Source organism: Echinops telfairi, unplaced genomic scaffold, assembly GCF_000313985.2.
Source record: "Echinops telfairi isolate 266 unplaced genomic scaffold, ASM31398v2 ScPeMD7_8;HRSCAF=38, whole genome shotgun sequence".
NCBI lineage: Eukaryota > Metazoa > Chordata > Mammalia > Afrosoricida > Tenrecidae > Echinops > Echinops telfairi.
In genome coordinates this window covers 12,467,398-12,487,680 of record NW_022103905.1, presented here as the reverse complement: position 1 = coordinate 12,487,680, position 20,283 = coordinate 12,467,398, and the positions used below count along the sequence as shown (strand labels likewise).

General features: G+C 40.9%; 1 protein-coding gene across 1 annotated transcript in view; it reads right to left on the bottom strand.

Moving 5' to 3' along the window:
- The window catches only part of UNC13C (unc-13 homolog C), a 586,641-nt gene that overhangs the window by 532,651 nt on the left and 33,707 nt on the right, over positions 1 to 20,283 (bottom strand). The window contains exon 2 of the mRNA XM_045286469.1: positions 15,178 to 18,398. Within this exon, the coding sequence (XP_045142404.1) occupies positions 15,178 to 18,142 (2,965 nt within the window). The 5' untranslated portion in view covers positions 18,143 to 18,398. The remainder of the gene's footprint in view (positions 1 to 15,177; positions 18,399 to 20,283) is intronic.

Genomic DNA, 20,283 nt, shown 5'->3' with positions numbered 1-20,283 from the left:
AAGAAAAATTAAATTGACGTCTACATCTATCAGAACATCCATCCCTCAGCTTATATTATTGATCTCATTCTATTTACTTTCATATGAAAATAATTGTCTTACATATTCCTGTCCTACAACCTGATTTTCTTTCTAGATCCTTCAAACTAAAACTAAATAATGCTGGAGAAATCAAAGTTACCGCTGGAATCAAACTCTAGTGATAAGTGAATGCATTCCTAACTCAATCATACCATTCAGCATCAAGTAATTATCTGGCCATGAGCTGTGAATCAGATGTGCTACCTCCCTCTGTAATCTTTCAAAGCCTTTAAGATATTTATGGTCATGTCTTTGCTATAAGAATTGAAAATCATTCTAATTTATACTTATTTTCAGTTTTAAGTTGTTGGTAGAAAAGCAATCCACCTAAGAAACAAATCATAAAGGATTAAGAATTAAGCACTTATGTAAAAAACTAAAAAAAGGTATTAAAAGAAAACTTTGTAAAATTCGAGCGATGTGTAAAAAACTGATTTTGCATAATAATTCATTTTAATAATAAAGTCCAAGATAGCTTGATAAGACAATTGATTGGTGGTTATGTTTTTTTGTTTATTTTCATTTTTGTTGGATTTTTATACTTAAAAAAATGATTGTGAATTGGGTGAGGGTTTACAAAACAGACCATCGGTTCATATACTTCTTACTCCATCTCGTTCATTGCCATTTCCTCAATGTAACATTGCTTATCCCACTTTCTCCTGTGTTTCCTGTTCCCAGTCCTTCTCTCTGACCCGTCTGAACTTTGTTCACGGGAAAATGCTGCCCGCTGATCTCAAATGGTTGATGATTTTAAGGTGTGCACGCCTTCTTAGTGTTATTGTTCCTCTTGTACGCTTGCCTCTCTTTGTTTGGCTGAACATTGAGTCATGGGGTAAGTCCATTGCCAGACCTGAAGTGTGATTAAGGTCCAAAGTCTCAGGGGTTCTACCAGTCTCTATCCAACTGATAAGCCTGGTCTCTCTCCCCTCTCTCTCTCTCTCTCTCTCTCTTTTTCCACAACAGTTGGTAGTGGTAGCTGGGGAACATCTAATACTCTGGTATTAGGGTCATGGAGACCGATGTTCATATGGTCCCTTAATCCATTGGACTAATCATGCCCGTGTGTCTTCAATTTCCATCCCTTCTCTTTCTTCCAGACAGGAAGAGCTCAGTCGTTGTTAGACCAATGGTTAAGCATCAAGCTGCTCACTAAAAGGCCCGAAGTTGGACCCATTAGCAAACTGCGAAAAACAAGACCGACTTATCTGCTTCATTAAACATGTCAGCCTAGGAAAATTTTCAGGGTCATTGTACTCTATTACAAATAGGACACTATAAAGTTGCTATAAATTAAAATCAACTCGGCAGCACACAACAACAAAGGTTAATTTTGTGTAGCCATTAAAAAGTGACACTGTCTTTGATGGCTACTTTATTATTTCTGTAGTATCTGAAGAAGCCCCGTTGGTGCACCAGTTAAGTGTTAGGCTGCTAATTAAAAAGAAGGTGGTTCAAACCCACCAGCCACTCCACAGGAGAAAAATGAGGCTGTCTGCTCTCAACGATTTACAAGCCTCAGAAACCCTAAGGATCCATTCTAATCTGCCCTGAGTGTAGCTATGGGTCCGAATCTTCTCTGGCTGTGGATTGGGTTAATGTTTATAAGACACACCAATGAAAATCATTTCTCCAAGGATACCGGTGGTTAGGTGATTATGCATGCACATATATGCCCACACGCATACTGGCCCGCTTCCCAAACATCTGATGCACAATTAATTTCTCTGGCTCTTTCTATGTCCGTCCATCCATCCTTTGAGCTCCCCCACAATATAAACACTTCAAAGTGTTCACAGATAATTGCATTCATATCCAGTGTTCACATGCTAACGTTGTGGCTATTTGCACAAGTTCTGAATTTGCACAAGTTCTGAATTTGCACAAGTTGCTAAAATTGTGGATATTCGCACAAGTTCTACTCTCCAAAAACTGTATCCCACGTGGTTGCCAATACCTAGAATGCCTTTAGCTGTCATTCGTTAGCGAGAAAGCAAAAGGCTGAAACGGCCAACATTCCCAGAAGATGCACCTTATTAATGGAAAATCAATTATAATAAATATCTGTCATTCTATAAGCAAGGATTGGAAGGGCAAGAGAGGACAGAACAGAGAGAAAGTGGTTACCGAAACCTTGAGAGCCGAAAGACTGACCGGTTAGGCGGGAGGAAACGGAAAGAAGGCCCACTCACTTGTACACGATTTTGTCCTCTGGCTTTTCCACAAGCACCGAGGGGTGTTTTGCTCATTTACTGTCACTAACAATAATTTCTAACCCCATGACCTTGATCGTCTTAGATCATTGTGAAATCTGTGCAGACTAAGGTATTCTGATTATATTTACAGTGGTTACTTTTTTCCACAATTACTTTCATATTGTTCACAAGAGGTTGGGTAGAAATTAAAAACAGGAAGATGGCCAAACCCCTGCTCTATTTCAGGCCAGTCAGCCAGCAAAGTGTGCTAAGACACTGTTACGCTTTCCATGAAAAGGGGATATTAACAGTCCCAACCTCGGGTCTAGTTTGGGTCTCCCAAAAGTAGAAGGTTGGACAAGGCCATGAGGGTAGGTCGTTTACGTGGAAGATGGTCCTCCTGGAAACATGAGTGAAGGAACAAGGAGAAGAAGCAAAGAGGAAGACACACTAACATAAGGGTACAGCACTGAGGTTTCCACTGCAGAAAAGAAGGGCTTGATTCTGCTAAGGCCGCCTGAGTTGAGTTCAGTGAACACCAGGAATTGTCCATCGGAGGATGGACGACTGCAGCATACGAGTGCCTCCCACTAATGGTAGATTGCTTAATGGAAGGTCCTGAGGCAGAGTCCATGAATGAAAGTTGAGGCTAAGCCCATGTATTATTCTCGGTGCAGCTAAAATCAGAGGGGCTTTGTGGAGGGCAATATGGGGGTCCTGAGACAACTGCTGCGTGTCCTGAGCTTGTGTGAGGCTGTAAATAGGGAAATGCATGGGAAAAGTACATCTTTCGGTCATGTACTTGTGGTTTCAGGTGAGTAAAGGGTAGTTATTTGCATTGTTGTGACTTTTATTTTCTAGATTCGTTATCAGTAACTTTATCATTAGTCATCCAGATACATAATTACCTTGTCTTTGTTTTCTCATCTCATTATTCCCATGATCTCTTTGTCAGGGCTCAAGTAAGTGCTAATATATATTCTTCGTGAGCTACGGGACCCCTCGTAGCTGGGGTAGTGGGTTACCAGTGGCCTACGAATAGCAGCAAGATGAGCAGTTTGAACCCCCCATCTACAGTCTACAGAAGAAAGATGAGGCTATTGTCCCCTTCTAGTAGAGATTTACAGCCTCAAAAGCCCTAGAGAGCAGTTCTGCTCCGTGTGATAGGGTCGCTCTGAGCCACTCTGAGTCGCAATCGGCTTTCGGCCATGGGCATTGAATGATAAATGCATGCAGGCAGGACTCCTTAGTTCATTTCTGGGGTTATTACTCACAATGCCTCTCACATCTTACCTGAGAGGTAATTCGGAATTTACGTGAACTATACTGTAACTCGATCAGGAAAAGGATCCGTGTCTTTTGTCTCTTATTTCTCCCCCCTCCCAACACCCTGATCTTAAATCCATCACACTTGCAGCCCTCCATAAATACTGGGGAATGTACTGGGATCTCTATGTTAAAACTGCCCCAAGGCAAAGCAAACAACAAGCCAGAGAATTCAGGCAATTGCATGCTTTTGTGTGCTATGAAAACATCAATAACTGTAGCCATTAATAACTATGCCAGTTTCTACCCGGCTGCCTGTGCCTGGAATTTTTCAACCACACAGATAATCAGATAATTGATCCCTTCACAAAATACATTCTAGCTAATTATTTGACTTCAGTTAAGAAAGACTTGTATATAAGGGAGTACTTGTAGCATTTGGCTTCTGACTTATTTTCCTCGGAAATGGTTTAAGATAAAAGGACACGGTCTTTTGTCCTTTTCCAATGAGGTTGGTGCCTTATTGATTACTTACTGGTTTGATGAGAAACCTAGCCTATTTTTAACCTATTTATGGTATTTTTTTTTTGTGCCTCATACACATACTATTATTATCATCTGTATTTTGCTAGTGAGAAAATTGAGCCATGGAAATAAAGAACTTGCCCAGACCACAGACTTGTAGGCTGGCTACTGCCTGGGCTGCCTCGCTGTTGGTTAGCATAGACACTGTAGCAGATGCCAAGGGTATAAGTTACAGACCCTGCCTTCTGGGAGCTTATAGCATAGCGAAGCTGTGTTTTTCAATAAAATGGGCTTATAGATTTTCATATCCTACTTTGCTACATTTTGCAGATCGGCATGTTTTACAGAATACAGAAAAGGCTAAGTGGGGAGAAAGTAGTGACCCAAGCCCAGTTGGGAACCCCTAGCAATAGTCCAGGCAAGATGTAACGGAGCTATAACTGTGCTAAAGGTATGGAGACTGAGAGGATTGGTTGAGTTTCAGAGATAATCAGGAGGTAAAGCACGAACCTGTGCTATGATTGAGGCTGGGGCAAGTGAAAAAGAAAATCATCTTGGCTGATTGAAAGAGAGAAGCGTTTCACTAGCTGGGTGATCAAAGGTGTCCTGGTGGTATAGGGGATTATGCACTGGGATGCTAACCAGAAGGTGAGCAGTTTGAACGATGAGCCTTTCTACTCCCCACCCCCCCCAAAAATTATAATCTTGGAAACCCACAGGAGGGCAGTTCCACTCTGTCCTGTGGTGTCACAGTCGGTCACAGATGACTGGCCGACATGAGAGGGCTTAGTTCATAGGATCGACGGGAAGTCTCCAGTGCAGAGGGAAGACCTAGGAGTCAAGGTGCCAGAGCATACAGCCAAAATCACCACATCACTAGTGCCACCCACTGCCACTGGAGTCTGGATTTCACACACAATACTAATATGTAAACTCTGATTATTCCTACTTTGCACCACTCTTCCCAAATTCAAAGTTCAAGGCAGGAGCTGCCACATGGCCAGATTTAAACCAAGGCTGGCAAGGGCGAGGAAGAAAATCTCCAGCTACTATTAGCTTCTTCAGCGGAGCGTAAGGCACAGTGTCCCTGTAAGAGCTCACATGTTGGAGGGAAGGAATTCAGAAGCTGGGCATCCAACTAGGGGGCAAAGTCCACCACCATGTGGCAAGGAAGAAGCCAAGAAGGAAGAGCCTCTGAATGATTAAATAGGGGGTGCTGATCGCACAAACTGTGTTCAATGGCGCTGCTAACCACAAGGTCAGGGCTTGGAAGCCAGCAGCTGCTCCACAGGAAAAAAAAAATAAGATGGGGATTTCTACTCTCAGAAAGAGTCACAGCTTGGGAAAGTTATGGGGGATGGTCTACTCTGTCCTATGGGTTGCTGTGGGTCAGCATCGACTCAATTGTAATGAGACTGGTTAATTTTGAGACCGTGAATCGAAATTAGATTGAGAGGAGGAGCACAATTTGATAATGACGAGAGAGGAGAATTCAAGATAAGACATGAGTGTTAGGATTGCAGGGTAGACTTTTCTTTGACAGAGCCACCGTCTCCTTCAGGTCAAGACATACCCTCTTCGTAATGCTGCTGTTGCTCGCCGTGATTGCTTGAGAAAACTCAAACCCCCAAAGAGCCCCACAAGACTCAGAAAAATCGGACTTCTGACTCCTGCACCACCCAGTTTTGTTCAAGTTGCCCAAGGCTGGTACACACTTTTCGCCTCAGCATCCAGCCCCATGCTGTCATCTCGGCCTGTCACTGCATTCATTCTTCGGATCTCAGATCAAATATCATTTCTTCAGAACAGCCTCGACTGATGTTCTCCACGGTGTGTACTGATTTCTATCGTGCTTATCTAAGTGTATAGTTGTTTATTTGTGCAATTTTAAAATGAAATGAATCGCACCCATTTAATGAGAGTAGGAATTAAATATGATTTACTAGGTGGCATGAATAGCCAAAAGATTAGTAGCTGGAAGTCACCCAGAGGTGCCTCAGAAGACAGACCTGGCCATCTCTTTCTGAATGAGATTGCCTGTGGAGCATTTTCACTCTGCACACTGAGGGTGACCATAAGTCAAAACAGAGCCAATGTCAACTAACAGCAACACCGCCCAGATGCCCAGCCAGGAAACTAAATATTGAAGAATGAGCGGCTTACCGGATGAACAGAATAGTCTAGGTTTGAGGAAGGGATAGTTAACCCAAAAAGATGAATTTGAGATCATCTCATTACCAGCACCCAGCTAGTAATTTATCCCAGTTTAGCAAATGTCATCCCTTAGGCAAGAATAAGGGTGGGGAAGAGCAACTTTCCCCCTAGCACAGCATTTTTCTTTTTACTGACAATGGTTTATTGCAATTATGTGGGGGTTATGTTTTGTATCATCAACTTTGCATTCAAAAGTTGAAACTACTAATGAACTCCCCCAAGTAGTTTGCTGTTCACCAGTCCTTGATTTGTCTTCTCCCTCTTGTGGCCTCCTATCTTCCGAATTCCCCAAGATAACATTGATCAGCAGTCTAGCCCACGGTTACAGCATATTTCTTAAGGTGATATGTCAATTAGGTGATAGATGGATACATCAGAATCAACAAATCTGTATTTTTAACAAGTACCTTGGGGTGACTCTTATGCATTTTTGTATCTAAGGACTATTAAATTCAGGAGTCAGCAGAGAACTATTCTTGTGCCAGAAATTTATTACACGTTTGCTGTGGGCGAGAAGCCCTGATTTCCAGAAGAAAGCAGCATGCATGTGCACCAAGAGTGATGTTGCTGTCTGGAGCGTATCCGAGCAGAAATCAGAAGTCTTGGAGTTGTAACCTGGCACCATTCATTGCTTCCTAGTATTACAGTCTAGATAACTATCGATCGTTAACTTAAGAAAAGAGATTAGAGACTTTAGTTATTGGACATAGACTACTTCTTGATATTTTATGACCATTCTATATATATGTGATAGCTAATTAAAAAATAATAATCACTTTGTGTCATTAGAAAATGCAAATGAATGTTGATCCATGAGCATCTCCATTAATTTCTCAGAAGATAGCAAAATACCATCATATTAGACTTTACATAAATTCACATTTTTCTGTGTGTGTGAGTGTGAACGTGTATGGGCCTTCAACTGTAATCACTAGAGAACAGATTAAAAAAAACCCAAAACAACGAAAACTGTGAGCTTGCGATAAGACACTGCTGAGCGCGAGAGCAGCAGTCAGAAAAAGGGAAACTTGACCTACATCCCAGGAAAATAAGAGGATCCCATTCAATCTGTCATTTGTTGCTGGCACTGTTATAAGTAGTCAATGCTTTTTTATTATAAGCTATACAGAAATGACACCTGAATAATCACATTGTCTATAATACGATTGTGTAAAATGAGACAGTGGTCTGATAGCTTGTGTGCTGGCTTATGATTCCAGAGACTAGCTTGTAATCAAAGCTCTTATGAGAAACTGGTGTTGTCATGTAAATCAACATTTTACCACGTCAGCTTCTCCATCTTTTAAAACTGATTTCCCATAGTAATTTCGGAACATCTAACCAGGCTGCGCAGCGTAGCCGCTAAGTGCATAGAGCTGGAGGAGGAATGCCTGTCCACACCTTGTCTCTGGTACTTCTTAACTTTTATCCCCCTTACATAATTTACCTGGTCTCGGATGTTTATCCCACAAAAGAGGAGATCATAATACCGTTCATCTTTTGAGTTGGTATGCGGGTCATATGATTTAATATAGTGTCAAATGTTTAGACTATTGTCTGACACATAATAAAGCACTCAAAAGGTACTCAATAAATGCTAGCTATTATTAAGTTACCAACCTTATGTGCTTCCTAAGAGATCCAATAAAACTATGTGTGTTATACTTAAAATTTCATAAATATGTGAGCATGCCTATTAGCCCAAACTATGATTACTCAAATTTTGTTAACAGAAATTAATGCTTACTACATCATTGTGTACCATTTTTTCACCATGAAAGCACAACTCCTATGTATGCTGAAGCACATGCACCATGTCCTCTCAGGATAAGACTTGTCCAAGCAGGTAAAAGGACATCATGGAAAGCAAATCAGACGTGGGACCCCATCAGGTGTACAATGAAATTCCACCAATGTGTTTACTAGCTTTATGACCTTGGGCCATGTTTTCAGTCTCTGAGACTCAGCAGTCTAATTATCCTAATTTGTCAAATGAGGATAATTGCTTATTCTTTCCAAAACCAAACCAGTTACTATTGTCCCCAACTCTTGCGACCCCATCTGTCTCAGAGGAGAACTGCATCCAGAGGGCTTTCAATATTATCAACTCTCAAAAGTAGATCTCCAACCATACCTGTCTTTGAAGGTGTCTCCAGATAGAGTTGCAATTTGAATTGTTTAGTTAACTATTTGTCAGGTGTTTAATTATCTATGCCCAAAGTTATACCCATAGCCAGAGAGTTAATTTCAACTCATATCGACCCTATATCGGGTTTCTGAGACTGTAAGTTGATACGGAAGTAGATAGCCCCACTTTTATCCTACAAAAAGACTGGGGTTAAAAATCTAATGCTTACTCATAGTGAGGATTAAACATGTATTTAATATGTATCAAACTGAATCTGATTAGAAGACATTAAATAGGCACACTAGTTTCTCTTTTTATTAGCTCATTTCATACCATTAAGATTTTTGGCTTCACTTGGACTACTTTCTTTGAATATCCGAATATTTCCTATCTTTTTTTCTCAGCTGATTTCCAAACACACTTGTTCCAGCCTCCTACAAGGATTACCCACAGGGAAGATGGGGCCTCTACTCTAGTAGGAGAAGTAGCTGCCACAGCTCTTGCTTTGCTGCCCATCAGGAGCCCTGGTCATGTCTCCCTTCACAGGTTGCTTTTCTAGACCATGATCTGAGGTCAAAATCCAACGTAATGAATTTACATTATAGGTAACTCTACAGAACTAAGAAGTAAGCAATACGAAGCTCAAAGTTTATTGACCTGCATTGGATTTTAATGGGCCATTGTGCAATTGGATTGTCTTCTGTTCCCACTACTTCTGGGCTTGCTCTAAAAAAGAAAAACTTAAACTTACAAAAACAGATAAAAACGTGTAATCATAGGATTTATTTGTCGTCAAAAAATATCCACTCAATGGTTCCTACAGCAAAATCTCCTGGAGGTAAGTGAGTTCTAAAATTTTCCATGTCCATACATCTATTGCTTCACTGTTTTATTGTCTAGTTTGACCAAAACCTTTTCATAAAATATAATAATCTGCCCCTCTGGATGCCTGGGAAATTATTATTTGTTTTTAAGTTAAGAAAAGGGTGGACATGTTTTTCTCAGACTGATTCAATCTTCTTCTCTTTCTTAAGGGCAATTGAAAAAATCTGCAAGGACAGTGCTGAGTAATGTTCAAGTCTCTGACGATGACTTGCATCAGAACCACTTGGGACTATGTTCGCAATGCAAGTCCTGCCCCTCATGTGCTGGACTTTCTTCAGGTGAGGCCGGGTTGTCCTCTAACGCCTGAGCAGCGCTGCTTCATAGATTTGGGCCAGGAAGCCCCAATGCTTCTTCCTCATTCAACTAAGTTTTCAGAGATATCTGGATTTCATAATCATAGAAAGAATAGCTACTTTTAACATAGATACTAGTAAAGGAGCCAGACATCATGTTTTCTCTGAATTGTGTTTCTCTACTCAAAATCAAAGAAACTTATTGCGCTATATGGAAATATGTCATCCAATAATGTACTTTTGATGTAAAGAACACAAACAAAAGCTATCTGTGTGTCAGAAGTCTTCAGTAGTGATGGAACGACGTTGTCATTAACTAAAGAGAAGCCCGGTATTTATTTATCTGCTCAAATATTCACTGATCATCTACTATGTCCCAGACATTGGGCCAGGCTCTGGCACTAGAATAGCAACAGAAAAAAAGTCATCTGCTTTTCAAACCTGACTAGTGATAAAGAGCTACAAAAATCAAATAATCATAAACTTAAATGTAAAATATAGCTATGATAGGTGCTATGAAAATGAAATATTGGGAAACACAGGGAATCCAGGGCAGATGATCCCTTCAGGACCAGTGGTGAGAGTGGCCATACCAGGAGGGTGGAGGGAAGGTGGGGTGGAAAGGGGGAACTGATTACAAGGGTCTACATATAACCTCCTCCCTGGGGGACAGACAACAGAAAAGTGGGGGAAGGGAGATGTCGGACAGTATAAGACATGACAAAACAGTGATTTATAAATTATCAAGGGTTCATGAGGGAGGGGGGAGTGGAGAGGGAGGGGAAATGAGGAGCTGCTGCTAGGCGCTGACGTGGAGAGCAAATGTTTTGAGAATGATGAGGGCAATGAATGTACAAATGTGCTTTACCCAATTGATGTATGTATGGATTGTGATAAGGGTTGTATGAGCCCCTAATAAAATTATTTAAAAAAAAGAAAATGAAATATTGAAATAACCCAAGATTCATGAGTGCCTAACTACTTTATGTAGAAGTAAATCCTTTGATCCAGTAATTCCGCATCTAAGAATATATCCTACATATACATGATATTGTTTGCCTAAAGGCAAATGATGGTGCTATACTGTCTGTAAGCCTGTAACCAATTGAAATGCTGATTAATAAGAGGCTGGTCAAATAAACAATAGAACAGCTTTCTAGTGGAAAGTTTTGTGTTATTTAAAAGGAATGTGGTAGGTCTTAAAATGAAAAGAAAGTTTAAGTATGCATACACAGGAAAACAAATCAAGGTAGAGACCATGAAGATAGATACACTACAATATTACTGTTTAAAAAGATGAGGAAGAAAAGGTATAATGTGGCTGGAGCCAATTGACCCTCTCCAAAGAATAAGAGAAGCTATTTTGCTTTCCCCTCAAATCGGAATGATTTTGCTTTATTATGTCTTCATTTGTGTTGTATTTCATATATGTATTGTGTTTGTTATTCTATTATAAGGGAATGAATTAAAAATTTGGATGCACATTCTGGGACCTTTTATAGGCCCACCAAATCAAAATCTTTAGTGCTAGGAACCTAATAATCTGTAATTTTACAACAACACCAAGAAAGGATGGGGAGAGAGGTGTGGGTAAGAGGGCCAGGGCGGGAGTGTTAACAATAACATGTATAATAATAATTAATAATAACATTAACATTATAATAATAATTAATAATGAAATTTCTTCTTCCCCCGCTGATTCTGTTGACTGGCCAGATTGGAAAACACTGACCTAAATAATAAACTATCAACCTGAGGAAAATGTTTCTATATTCAATTTCACATCCTTATTTGGGAGCCAAAATGTTCCCACAAAGTTCTACAGCCATTCAGAAAATAAATATATGCCACGATTTTTTTTAAAAATTAGAAATATGTATGCCTAGCTACCAATGTTACAGTCTATTTCAGAAGCTGCAGATTCTGAGGGGATAACATTTCAAAACAAATCAAGAGGTTTTTTCTACCAGAATAAATTTACTTCAATCTTCAGGCTCTCGTCCCAGGCAAAGGGTACTCAGAGTTTAAATACATCTTACTTCAAGAAGTTGTTAGACACAGGGTTTATTGGACTCTTCAACCCTTGATTTATAAGATGATATAAGGATTTGAAGTAGAAAAACTGAGAATGAACTATTTCACGTCAAAACCTCAATGTGTCAGAAAACATCCTGCCTTTCATATTATTATTGGTTTCTCATGAAAACCCTTTAGCTGGGGTAGACCAATGGCTGATTCTGTCCTCCACATGTGATCATTGCTTCCCTTCCCTACTTAAAACAGGAACAAAACCACATTTGAAGTGAGTAAGCATATAGCTGCGCTAAAGAAAGGAAAATTACCAACCATTGAATTCTGTATCGACCCCTTTCTAGCTGTGTGGCATGAGTGTGTTACTTAAGTTTTCAGCATCTCAGCTTCTTTGCCTATAAAATGGGGTAATAGGAGAATCACGTTTATAGAGCAGTGGTGCAATACGTAAAAGAAAGAAAACCTATAACACACACATACCAGGAAAGTGCATACTATTGACTCAACTAAAATCAAACCCAAACCATTGAAATATGCTAGCGCTCCCTACATGTTAGCTTTCAGGCAATGAAAGGCCACAGTTTGAATATGGATCTGATAACAAAGCTGGAACGCTATTTAACATCCAGCCTCCTTTGATTCAGTCATTTGTCAAATAATAATTATCATTTTTAGCTCAGTACCGTGTCTGTAAAAACACAGGAGTAGACAGTGTAGATTGGAAGAAAGAAAATGACAAGACCTCTTGTCTCTAAGAGTTTAGAAGAGAAAATACATGTAAATTGGTATTATAAAAGGGGGGAGCTCAGTGGGGACAATAAGAGGCATCCAGATGGGACTTCAGAGGCTACCATAGTTGATCTCAGCCAAAGGAGAGTAGAGAGGCCTCACCATGGTGTAAAGTTCAGGGCAGCTACACAAACCCATCAGCAGGATTCAGCCAGAGGGAAATAATTTGACTTCATGGGTATGTTTCTGGCTATACACATTCCAGACCTTTTCCCCCAATAGCATGCTGTTCAGATTTCTCCCAAACACTACGACCATGTTATCCATGTATATAAACATCGGAGTTTTAGAAATTCCTGTGAACTAGAAGCCCGCAAATGAGAGTTCCATTAAATAACTCAAATTTACAAGCCTGCTTCCATCAATCGATGTCAGGGGAACAGCATCCCACCGAGTTTTCCCGCAAGCACTCTATGGTCCAATATGGCCAGGTTGGTACAAGAAAAAGCAAAAGGAGAAAGGCAACACTGCTGCCTAATGTTGACTGGGGAGCCACGAAGAGAGAATCTGGTGGCGTCTGCCCAAACCCAGTAAGCAGATGGCCAGGAGCACAAAATAATCCTAACAATTGGCACCTCACTGGGATGCTCCCAGCAGGGAAGGGGCCTGGATTATTCCCTTCTTTGGCTGCCCTTCCTCCTGAAGCATATTGGTGGTACCGAGTAAAGAAAACTACCTAGGCATTGCCAAAAGGCTTGGAGATGCCCTTTTTAAACTAGGCTACTGAAGCCTCCTGGCTAGTCAATCTGGTACTTTTCAGCAAGCAGAGTACATCTTACAGAAGTGTGTGCTGAATTCCTCTGGGGTAGGTGATAATTCAACCAATTGCATTCAGAGCTGGTTCACAGGATAACAGGTCAAGCTCCATGCTTGTTGGAGTCTGAGCCCTCTACTGCCAAGCCTAGTGGGTCAGTTCTGGGACACAATATTATTTTTCTTCTGTTGTAGAACTTTTAAGCTGGTGGTGTATGGACAATTAAGTGCATTTAGGTTTTCAAAAAGTAAATGCATTAACTCACTAGGTTTGTTAGCTATTTGAAAGGGTTTTTACTGTAACAGTCTACTACATAAAGGTTTATTAACTTGGAATTTTTAACAAATTGATAAAGGCTTATTTCCCCCGCCCCCCCCCCACCTAAAACTGATGATATTATCTCTGGTAATGATATTACCTAATATCCAAATGGATATCAGCACCAACTAGAGTTAAAACATCCCTCTGTTACATCAAAACACACACACACACACACTGCTTAGCCTGATTTTGCACTTGAGTAGACTCCTTTGAACCAAGAGCAAATATATTACCAGGCGAAACTACTTCTCTGTGTCTCAAAAATATCGGCAGAGTTTCCATTTCACCTAGCTACCAATAAGTTGCTCTAAAATGAGATCGGTATTTCATGTAATATTTTTACATAGCATTTATTATTTTCCCCTTTCAAATAAAGTTTAAATATCCTTGAAAAGCCTCTTGCCTCAGAAAAGAATATTTAAAAAAAAAATCACAGCCAATGCCCATGATCCCAGTGATTTGGGTTGTTCGTTAAGCTAATTACACTGGGCCATGTTGTTTTATACAGACAGGCATTTAAAGCAGAGAGCTCTCATTGTTACGTCTAACGTCTTACGGTCTGAAACAGTTGAGAATAAAGGTATTGCATAATTGAATATGTCATCCATATCAACCAGAAAATGGCCATTTTGGAGAAATATCTTACTACACTTCTGGTCAACACAAAGAAACCACAATTAACTACTGGCTACAGAGTCCATAAGCACATAACAGCAAGTAACACTTGAGTGCATCAATAGGCAGCTCTGTGAAACATAATATGCATTAAATATTTGAGTTAAAGATGACATTGCCATCATCAGGGCACATGCTCATAATATGTAACTCACCCAAATTGTGGTAACTAGGAAGTACTGAAAATGTGTTAGCATGCAACAGGGTTAGCCATCTAGGACATATGCAGATCAAGATTGGTGGACAAGTGAAACATCTACACATCACTGCTTTTCCGAATTGTCTGACCCCAAATCATGCTTCCAAGGAATTATGTTAAATTCTGAGGTACGAGATTCTTCTCATGGTCACAGATCTTTGAAATGGGATGGGACTCCCACTCTATTCTCTATGAGGAAATGTCTCATCTCTACTCCCTTTCTGACGCTCCCTCAGAAAGTGGATTTTCTTATTAGGATTGGATGAAAGGTAAGGGAGGCTCTGATACCCCATGAAACTGGCTCGAGTTGGGTGTGGATACCCAGCTCTTCCTGCTGATGGGCCCCGCTTGGGTGATTTGATGAGAGAAGGAGTGGCAAATCTAGTAATTCCTCTCCTCATTTTTTTTTTAACATTAAAAATCTGATAAAACCCAGGACAGGGCCCTAGGCTTCTGGCATAAGGGGATGCTCTTTGATTTTACGTATCTTTTCTTTGATAAAGATCTGATATTATAGAGTTATAGTGCTTAATTTGATACAGGGTTTGTGCCTAGCAGAGACATCTTGATCTCCATTATTTAGGAGAAAGTTTGGGCTCCGTTTAAGGGGACTCATTTGAAATATGCTTAAATTTTCCACCATCAAGTCCAACATGTTGAGGGAACCATTTGTGTATAATAAAATTCATCTTCAAATAAGCATTCAAAAGCATCACAAGTCAATTATTTCTACTAAAAGTAAAATCGTAACATGCTCTAAAGAAATACTATTCAAGGGAAAAACACAAAAGATTTATAATGTGGTATTTAAACAGGAGTACCTCCAGCCAGGATCTTCTCTTCCAACTCTGCCATTTGCTTCTTATAGGCTCTTAATGCTGCTTCTTTAAAAGAAGGGCGAATTCTCTTTGGCTTTGTGATTTCCACTGGCTGTTCTGGAATGTTCTGGTTTTCATCTCCTCTTATTTCCATTTCAATTAATGTTTCATTTAATGGCTCCAATCCCCCTTCACTCACCACATCATCTGCCTGACCATCATAACCCTCATCTTGTGGGGTTTCATAAGGCGTTTCATATGAAGAGTGGTCAAAGTCTTGCATTGTTTCATCTGTTTCTGTTATACTAGTCCTGTTTTCTAATTTCGCAAGGACTTGTTCCATAACTTCAACATAGTCTGTTTCATTGTCATCCACTGGTACACTATAGTCCTCCTCATCCTCTGCTTTGTAGTAATAGGGTTCTGTGTAGACATCAGAGTCTAAGGTGGTACTTGACTCATTTGCGGTTGATTGGGATAATGTCCGAAATCTCCCTATTAAGGAGGAGCCACTGTCATCATACCCACTGAGACTCTGTGTACTTTTGTTCCACACCACTTCCAACGCTGATCTAGCCCTCTGTAATGTAGATCCAAATTTTGGGAAGCTGAAAGTCTTATCAGAAAGGTCAATGCTTAGTCGACTATGCCAAGATTTGGGTGGGGCATCTTCGGACTCATCACTTTGCAACTCACTTTGACTTCGATACATCATGGATAACTGGTTTTGATTTGGATACCCTTCCTTGGAATTAGCTTCCTGGTATGCATCATACGGACCTACCCACTGACCTTGGGGTTCATTATCCAATCCGGGACATGGAGAGGAGTTGTCATCTTGGGTTAAGTCATAGCTCTCTGAGTCATCTTGTAGATCACTAGGGCACTTTCCCACGTCATCTAGGTCTTTATGATAGACACCCAGCTGTTGGTCAGAGAGACTATTTGTGTCATAGTCCTGGGTAGACGAATCCAAGCCTCCATCTGCTCCTGGCGCTGTCTGGTTCCACTCCCTCCATGAAAGGTCCTCGTGTAAAGAGGGCTGTGAATCACTATAATGGCTTCGGTCTGCCGAGGCACACACCATGCCATTACTCATTCCACTGTCCACAGTTTCTGGATTCTCGCTTTCATTCTGTCCCTGGGTCCCCTGGACAGCCCCGTTCAGACGTTGGTCCTGGGGACTGTCGTACAAGTTAGGAGTGCCTTCCTGCTTCCTCTGCCAAAGTTCCCTGTCTGAAGATGACAGCAGGGAACTTCCATTCGTTCTGGTGAAAAACTGGTTTTCTGAAAAATCCTCTGAGTAAGATTGACAGAGTTTGGAAAAATCTGATTCAGAGCGACTAAGTTTAGTAGTGAAAAAATCACTCTGGGAATGCCAGAGGGGCGTTGTCTCTGCATAGGGAGTTTCGGTGGGCTTTACTGAGTGATCTGATGGTGGCAATTGTGAGGAAATTTGATCATAATCCGGTTTATTTTTGATTTTGCTGCCGTTTGAACTTTTATTCTTGGATCTGGCATGGTGCGACTTGGAGCTTGACTTCGGTTGGAACTCAGACTTGGAGATCACAGCGTATGTGTTCCTGTTAAGGTCAGATTCGGGCTCTCCATCGCTGTCCTCGGGCGACTGCCAATGGTTCCTCTGGATTTGGGGCTCTGGAGCCGACAGCTTCATATCCATGCTCTCATAAGTCTGGGAGGATGGGATGCCTCTCTCTTTTCTTTCTCTGATATCATGAGCAAGACTATCTGTGGAGATTCCAATGCCAGTGCCTTTGAGTTTATATGATTTTTTAAGAACGAGATCCCTTTGCTGAGGGGTTTCAAAGTATACCAGTATGGGTCGAGGTTTCGCATTCGGACAGTCTCTCTGCTGCCCTAGCCTCTGAGCAAATTCAATTTTAATAGCATTTGGTGCATCTGCAAAGCCCATTTTATCGATCAGAATTTGGTACACCACACTCTCAATGTATTCAAATCGTTCTTCGGGCACATTTAAGAATCGTAGACTGGCCTTGCTACCCAGATGCCCTAAGTGCTTAATATAATCATGGATGTCTCGGGTCTCCCTCCGAGACTGGACGAACCCCGTGCGCAGCTGTTCAATTTCACTCTGCACGACCTCCACACTGCTGGAGATCTCGTCGATGGAGTGCTTCAGGGCGTTGACGTGACCTCGGAGCTCCGAAAGTTCCGTTTCAATCTGACTTATTCCCTGGAGTTCCTTAAAGATCATTTCCATGACGTCCTGGGTCTGGCTAATGCAGCCAGAGGAACTGAAGCCTGGTTCCAGGGCATTCGCCTTTGGGTTTCGCGCAGTTCTGTCCAAAGATTTGCTTCGGATTCCCCAGGTCTTCTTCATGGTGCTCAACTCCGAATCAGAGGAGACACACTCCTGGCTCTTTTTCCATTTTCTCAGCTTGCGTAAAGCTCCCAGCTTTAAGCTGTGTAAAGTACGCTCCCCATCCGAGCTGCCTTCGGAGGGGGCGAGGCTGCTGGAGCTCTTTCGAGTGCGACGAACGGGCATGGTGCCTGTTGGTTGCGTCTGGTTTTCTGTACCACTTCTTAGTTCGTTTAGTGACTCTGAGTAGGAGCTCTCGATTGAAGAGAGCTCGTGAGGCTGCTCCTCATGATCACTACTGGCTACACGAGCACTCTTTGCGAGGCCATTGGCAATGGCTACCCTATAACTGAAAGTGGGTGAGAGGGAAAACTCTCGGTGGGCCTCGTCGCCTTCAGTAGATAAGTGGCGAGTGGATGGACACTTGGCGATCTTCTTGACCGTGCTTTTCAAGGTATTAGAAAGCTTAGGGGTTTGGGCCAGGCCAGCCGTGGGAAAGCCTTGATCTTTTTTCTGTTGACGATTGTCTTTTTTTTGGGTTGGATATCCCAGTTTCTTTGTAAACATTCCTTTGCAAAGCTTATGTATGTAGGGTAAAATCAGGCTCTTAAAAAGATTGGCCACCATGGAGAGCAACGGATGCGAGCTTTGCCGTCCCAGAGAAGCAAACAGGGTATCAGGTGGAAGATCTGCGAGCCCAGGGCAAGCATCACGGTTGGGATGCTCTGTGAATCACAGGAAATCGCATGAAGGACAGCCGTGGCTTTGCCAACGTGCCAGTGTCCTGGGAAAAGGCAACGCGATCCTCCATTTAGGAAAGACACGCTCTCCTGGAAGAGGGATTCCGTGCCTCTCTCCATTTCCCCATGACTTCATGTGGTGTCTGCAAAGAAAGGAGAGCTGGAGTGATTATCATTATTCAATGTTGGGTCTATCCCATTGCCCACAAGTACTCAAGACACTCAATAGATGAAAAATTACACGGGGAATAGGGTGAGTATCTGAATTTCAATACAGCATTCCTATTTTTTTAAAGTAGCTTCTTAAAAAAGGACCAACAATGAGACAAGTAGGTAAGTTATATTTCCCCCCTAACTCATTTATAGGTGGACACAAATGGAATACTCATACAGGGTAATAATAATTACTTAGAAATTGTAGAGTATAGTACCTGTACATGAAGCAGCCATAGTAACTAGCTATACTTTATACTCTGTTATACCACTGGCTAAATTACTGACACTATCAATAGAATTAGCTTATGCCCCAGGGATTATTTATGATTTTCTCTATTACAAAATGATAATGATGTCTCTAAAGTGAACCAGAGACATATATAAACCAGAGATATAGGAATGGATTGGGCTCTGACAATTAACTCTAGCCCCAATCTAAGAACAACTAGTTCTTATGACATGGTCCTACACAATAGTCACCCTCATGAAGAGATCACTGAAGATATGGTTGTTGTAGCAAAGTGTGGTAAAGAAACACTAGTGTTTGGGGTCATCAAGACTTGTATTAAAACCTGCAGCCATCTAAGTTCAGTGTCAACTAAGTCTACAGGGAAGAAGCATGTCAGCCTGTGTGATCCAAATATTGTAAATAATAAAACCCAAATCCTAAGGGGGAAAAACTATCAGAGTTTCAATTGGGAGCATCTAGCTTGCAGAAGGCTATGGATAACAGTGGAAGCCCAAAAGCCATTTGCAGGGTCCCCACATGGGTTAATCCTCTGGTAAATCCACTCTGGCCAAAGTTCAGGGATGTGAACAGTCATGCTACCAGACAGAGAGCATTCTAAAGTTAATTATGACACATGTAGTTAAGTTAAAATTTAACACTTTGTAATTCAATCTCCATTTTGACCTATTCTAGTTTCAATTTTTAAAAGAGTTTTATTGACATATATTTCACATACCATACCAATCAATAATTTAATCATATTACAAAGAGTTGTAACATCACCTCTGTTTTAGAACATTTACTTCTTTCTTGGGCTTATTGTCAACAGCTCCCCACCTCTCCCCAAACTTCTTCCCCATACCTCACAAAAAACTATCCTGCCTTTCATATAGAGAGAAACGTCGAACACAAAACCCCGAACAGCAAAACACAACAACAATGCTGCACTCTGTATGGGAGCAAGGCTATTCACATTCTTGGTCTACTTTCTTTTTGATTGACATTTTTCTATGTTTTGTCTAGTCATGGTTGTAGGGTTTTGTTTGTTTGTATGCTTCCTACCTACTTGTTAAGTGTAAGTTTCCCCTCTATATGTAAAGTCTACTAAATGGAAATTATTGTCCACTTCTGTAATCCCTTTTCTTATTCAAATAATTTTTCTTTTCTCGGTATTTAAAAGCATTAGGAAGTTCTCAAATGGTGATTAAGGCAAGGTAGATAAATAAATATTTCATATACTGAAAAAATACTAGATGAAAATAAAACTTATATACTCATCAAGTTTGTCATAGTAATATCATGAGAAAAAGAAGGAAAATTTACATCAAATTAGGCTTATAAGAAAAACCAGTGAAAAAACACTAAAGAACATATTTTAAATAGCAGATAATTCTTTCAATATTGAAAGCCTGAAAGAGCAAAGTCAATCTAACGTGCTAACCTTTGCATATGGCAGGAAACCCAGTCCCAGGGTCAAGTCAATGACTGGAGGCAGGGTGCCAAGTCACAGAAAGAAATTGTACCAAAGTAGTATCACACAATATAGATGATCAGGTATTCGTTGAATATATTCATCTTAGGAC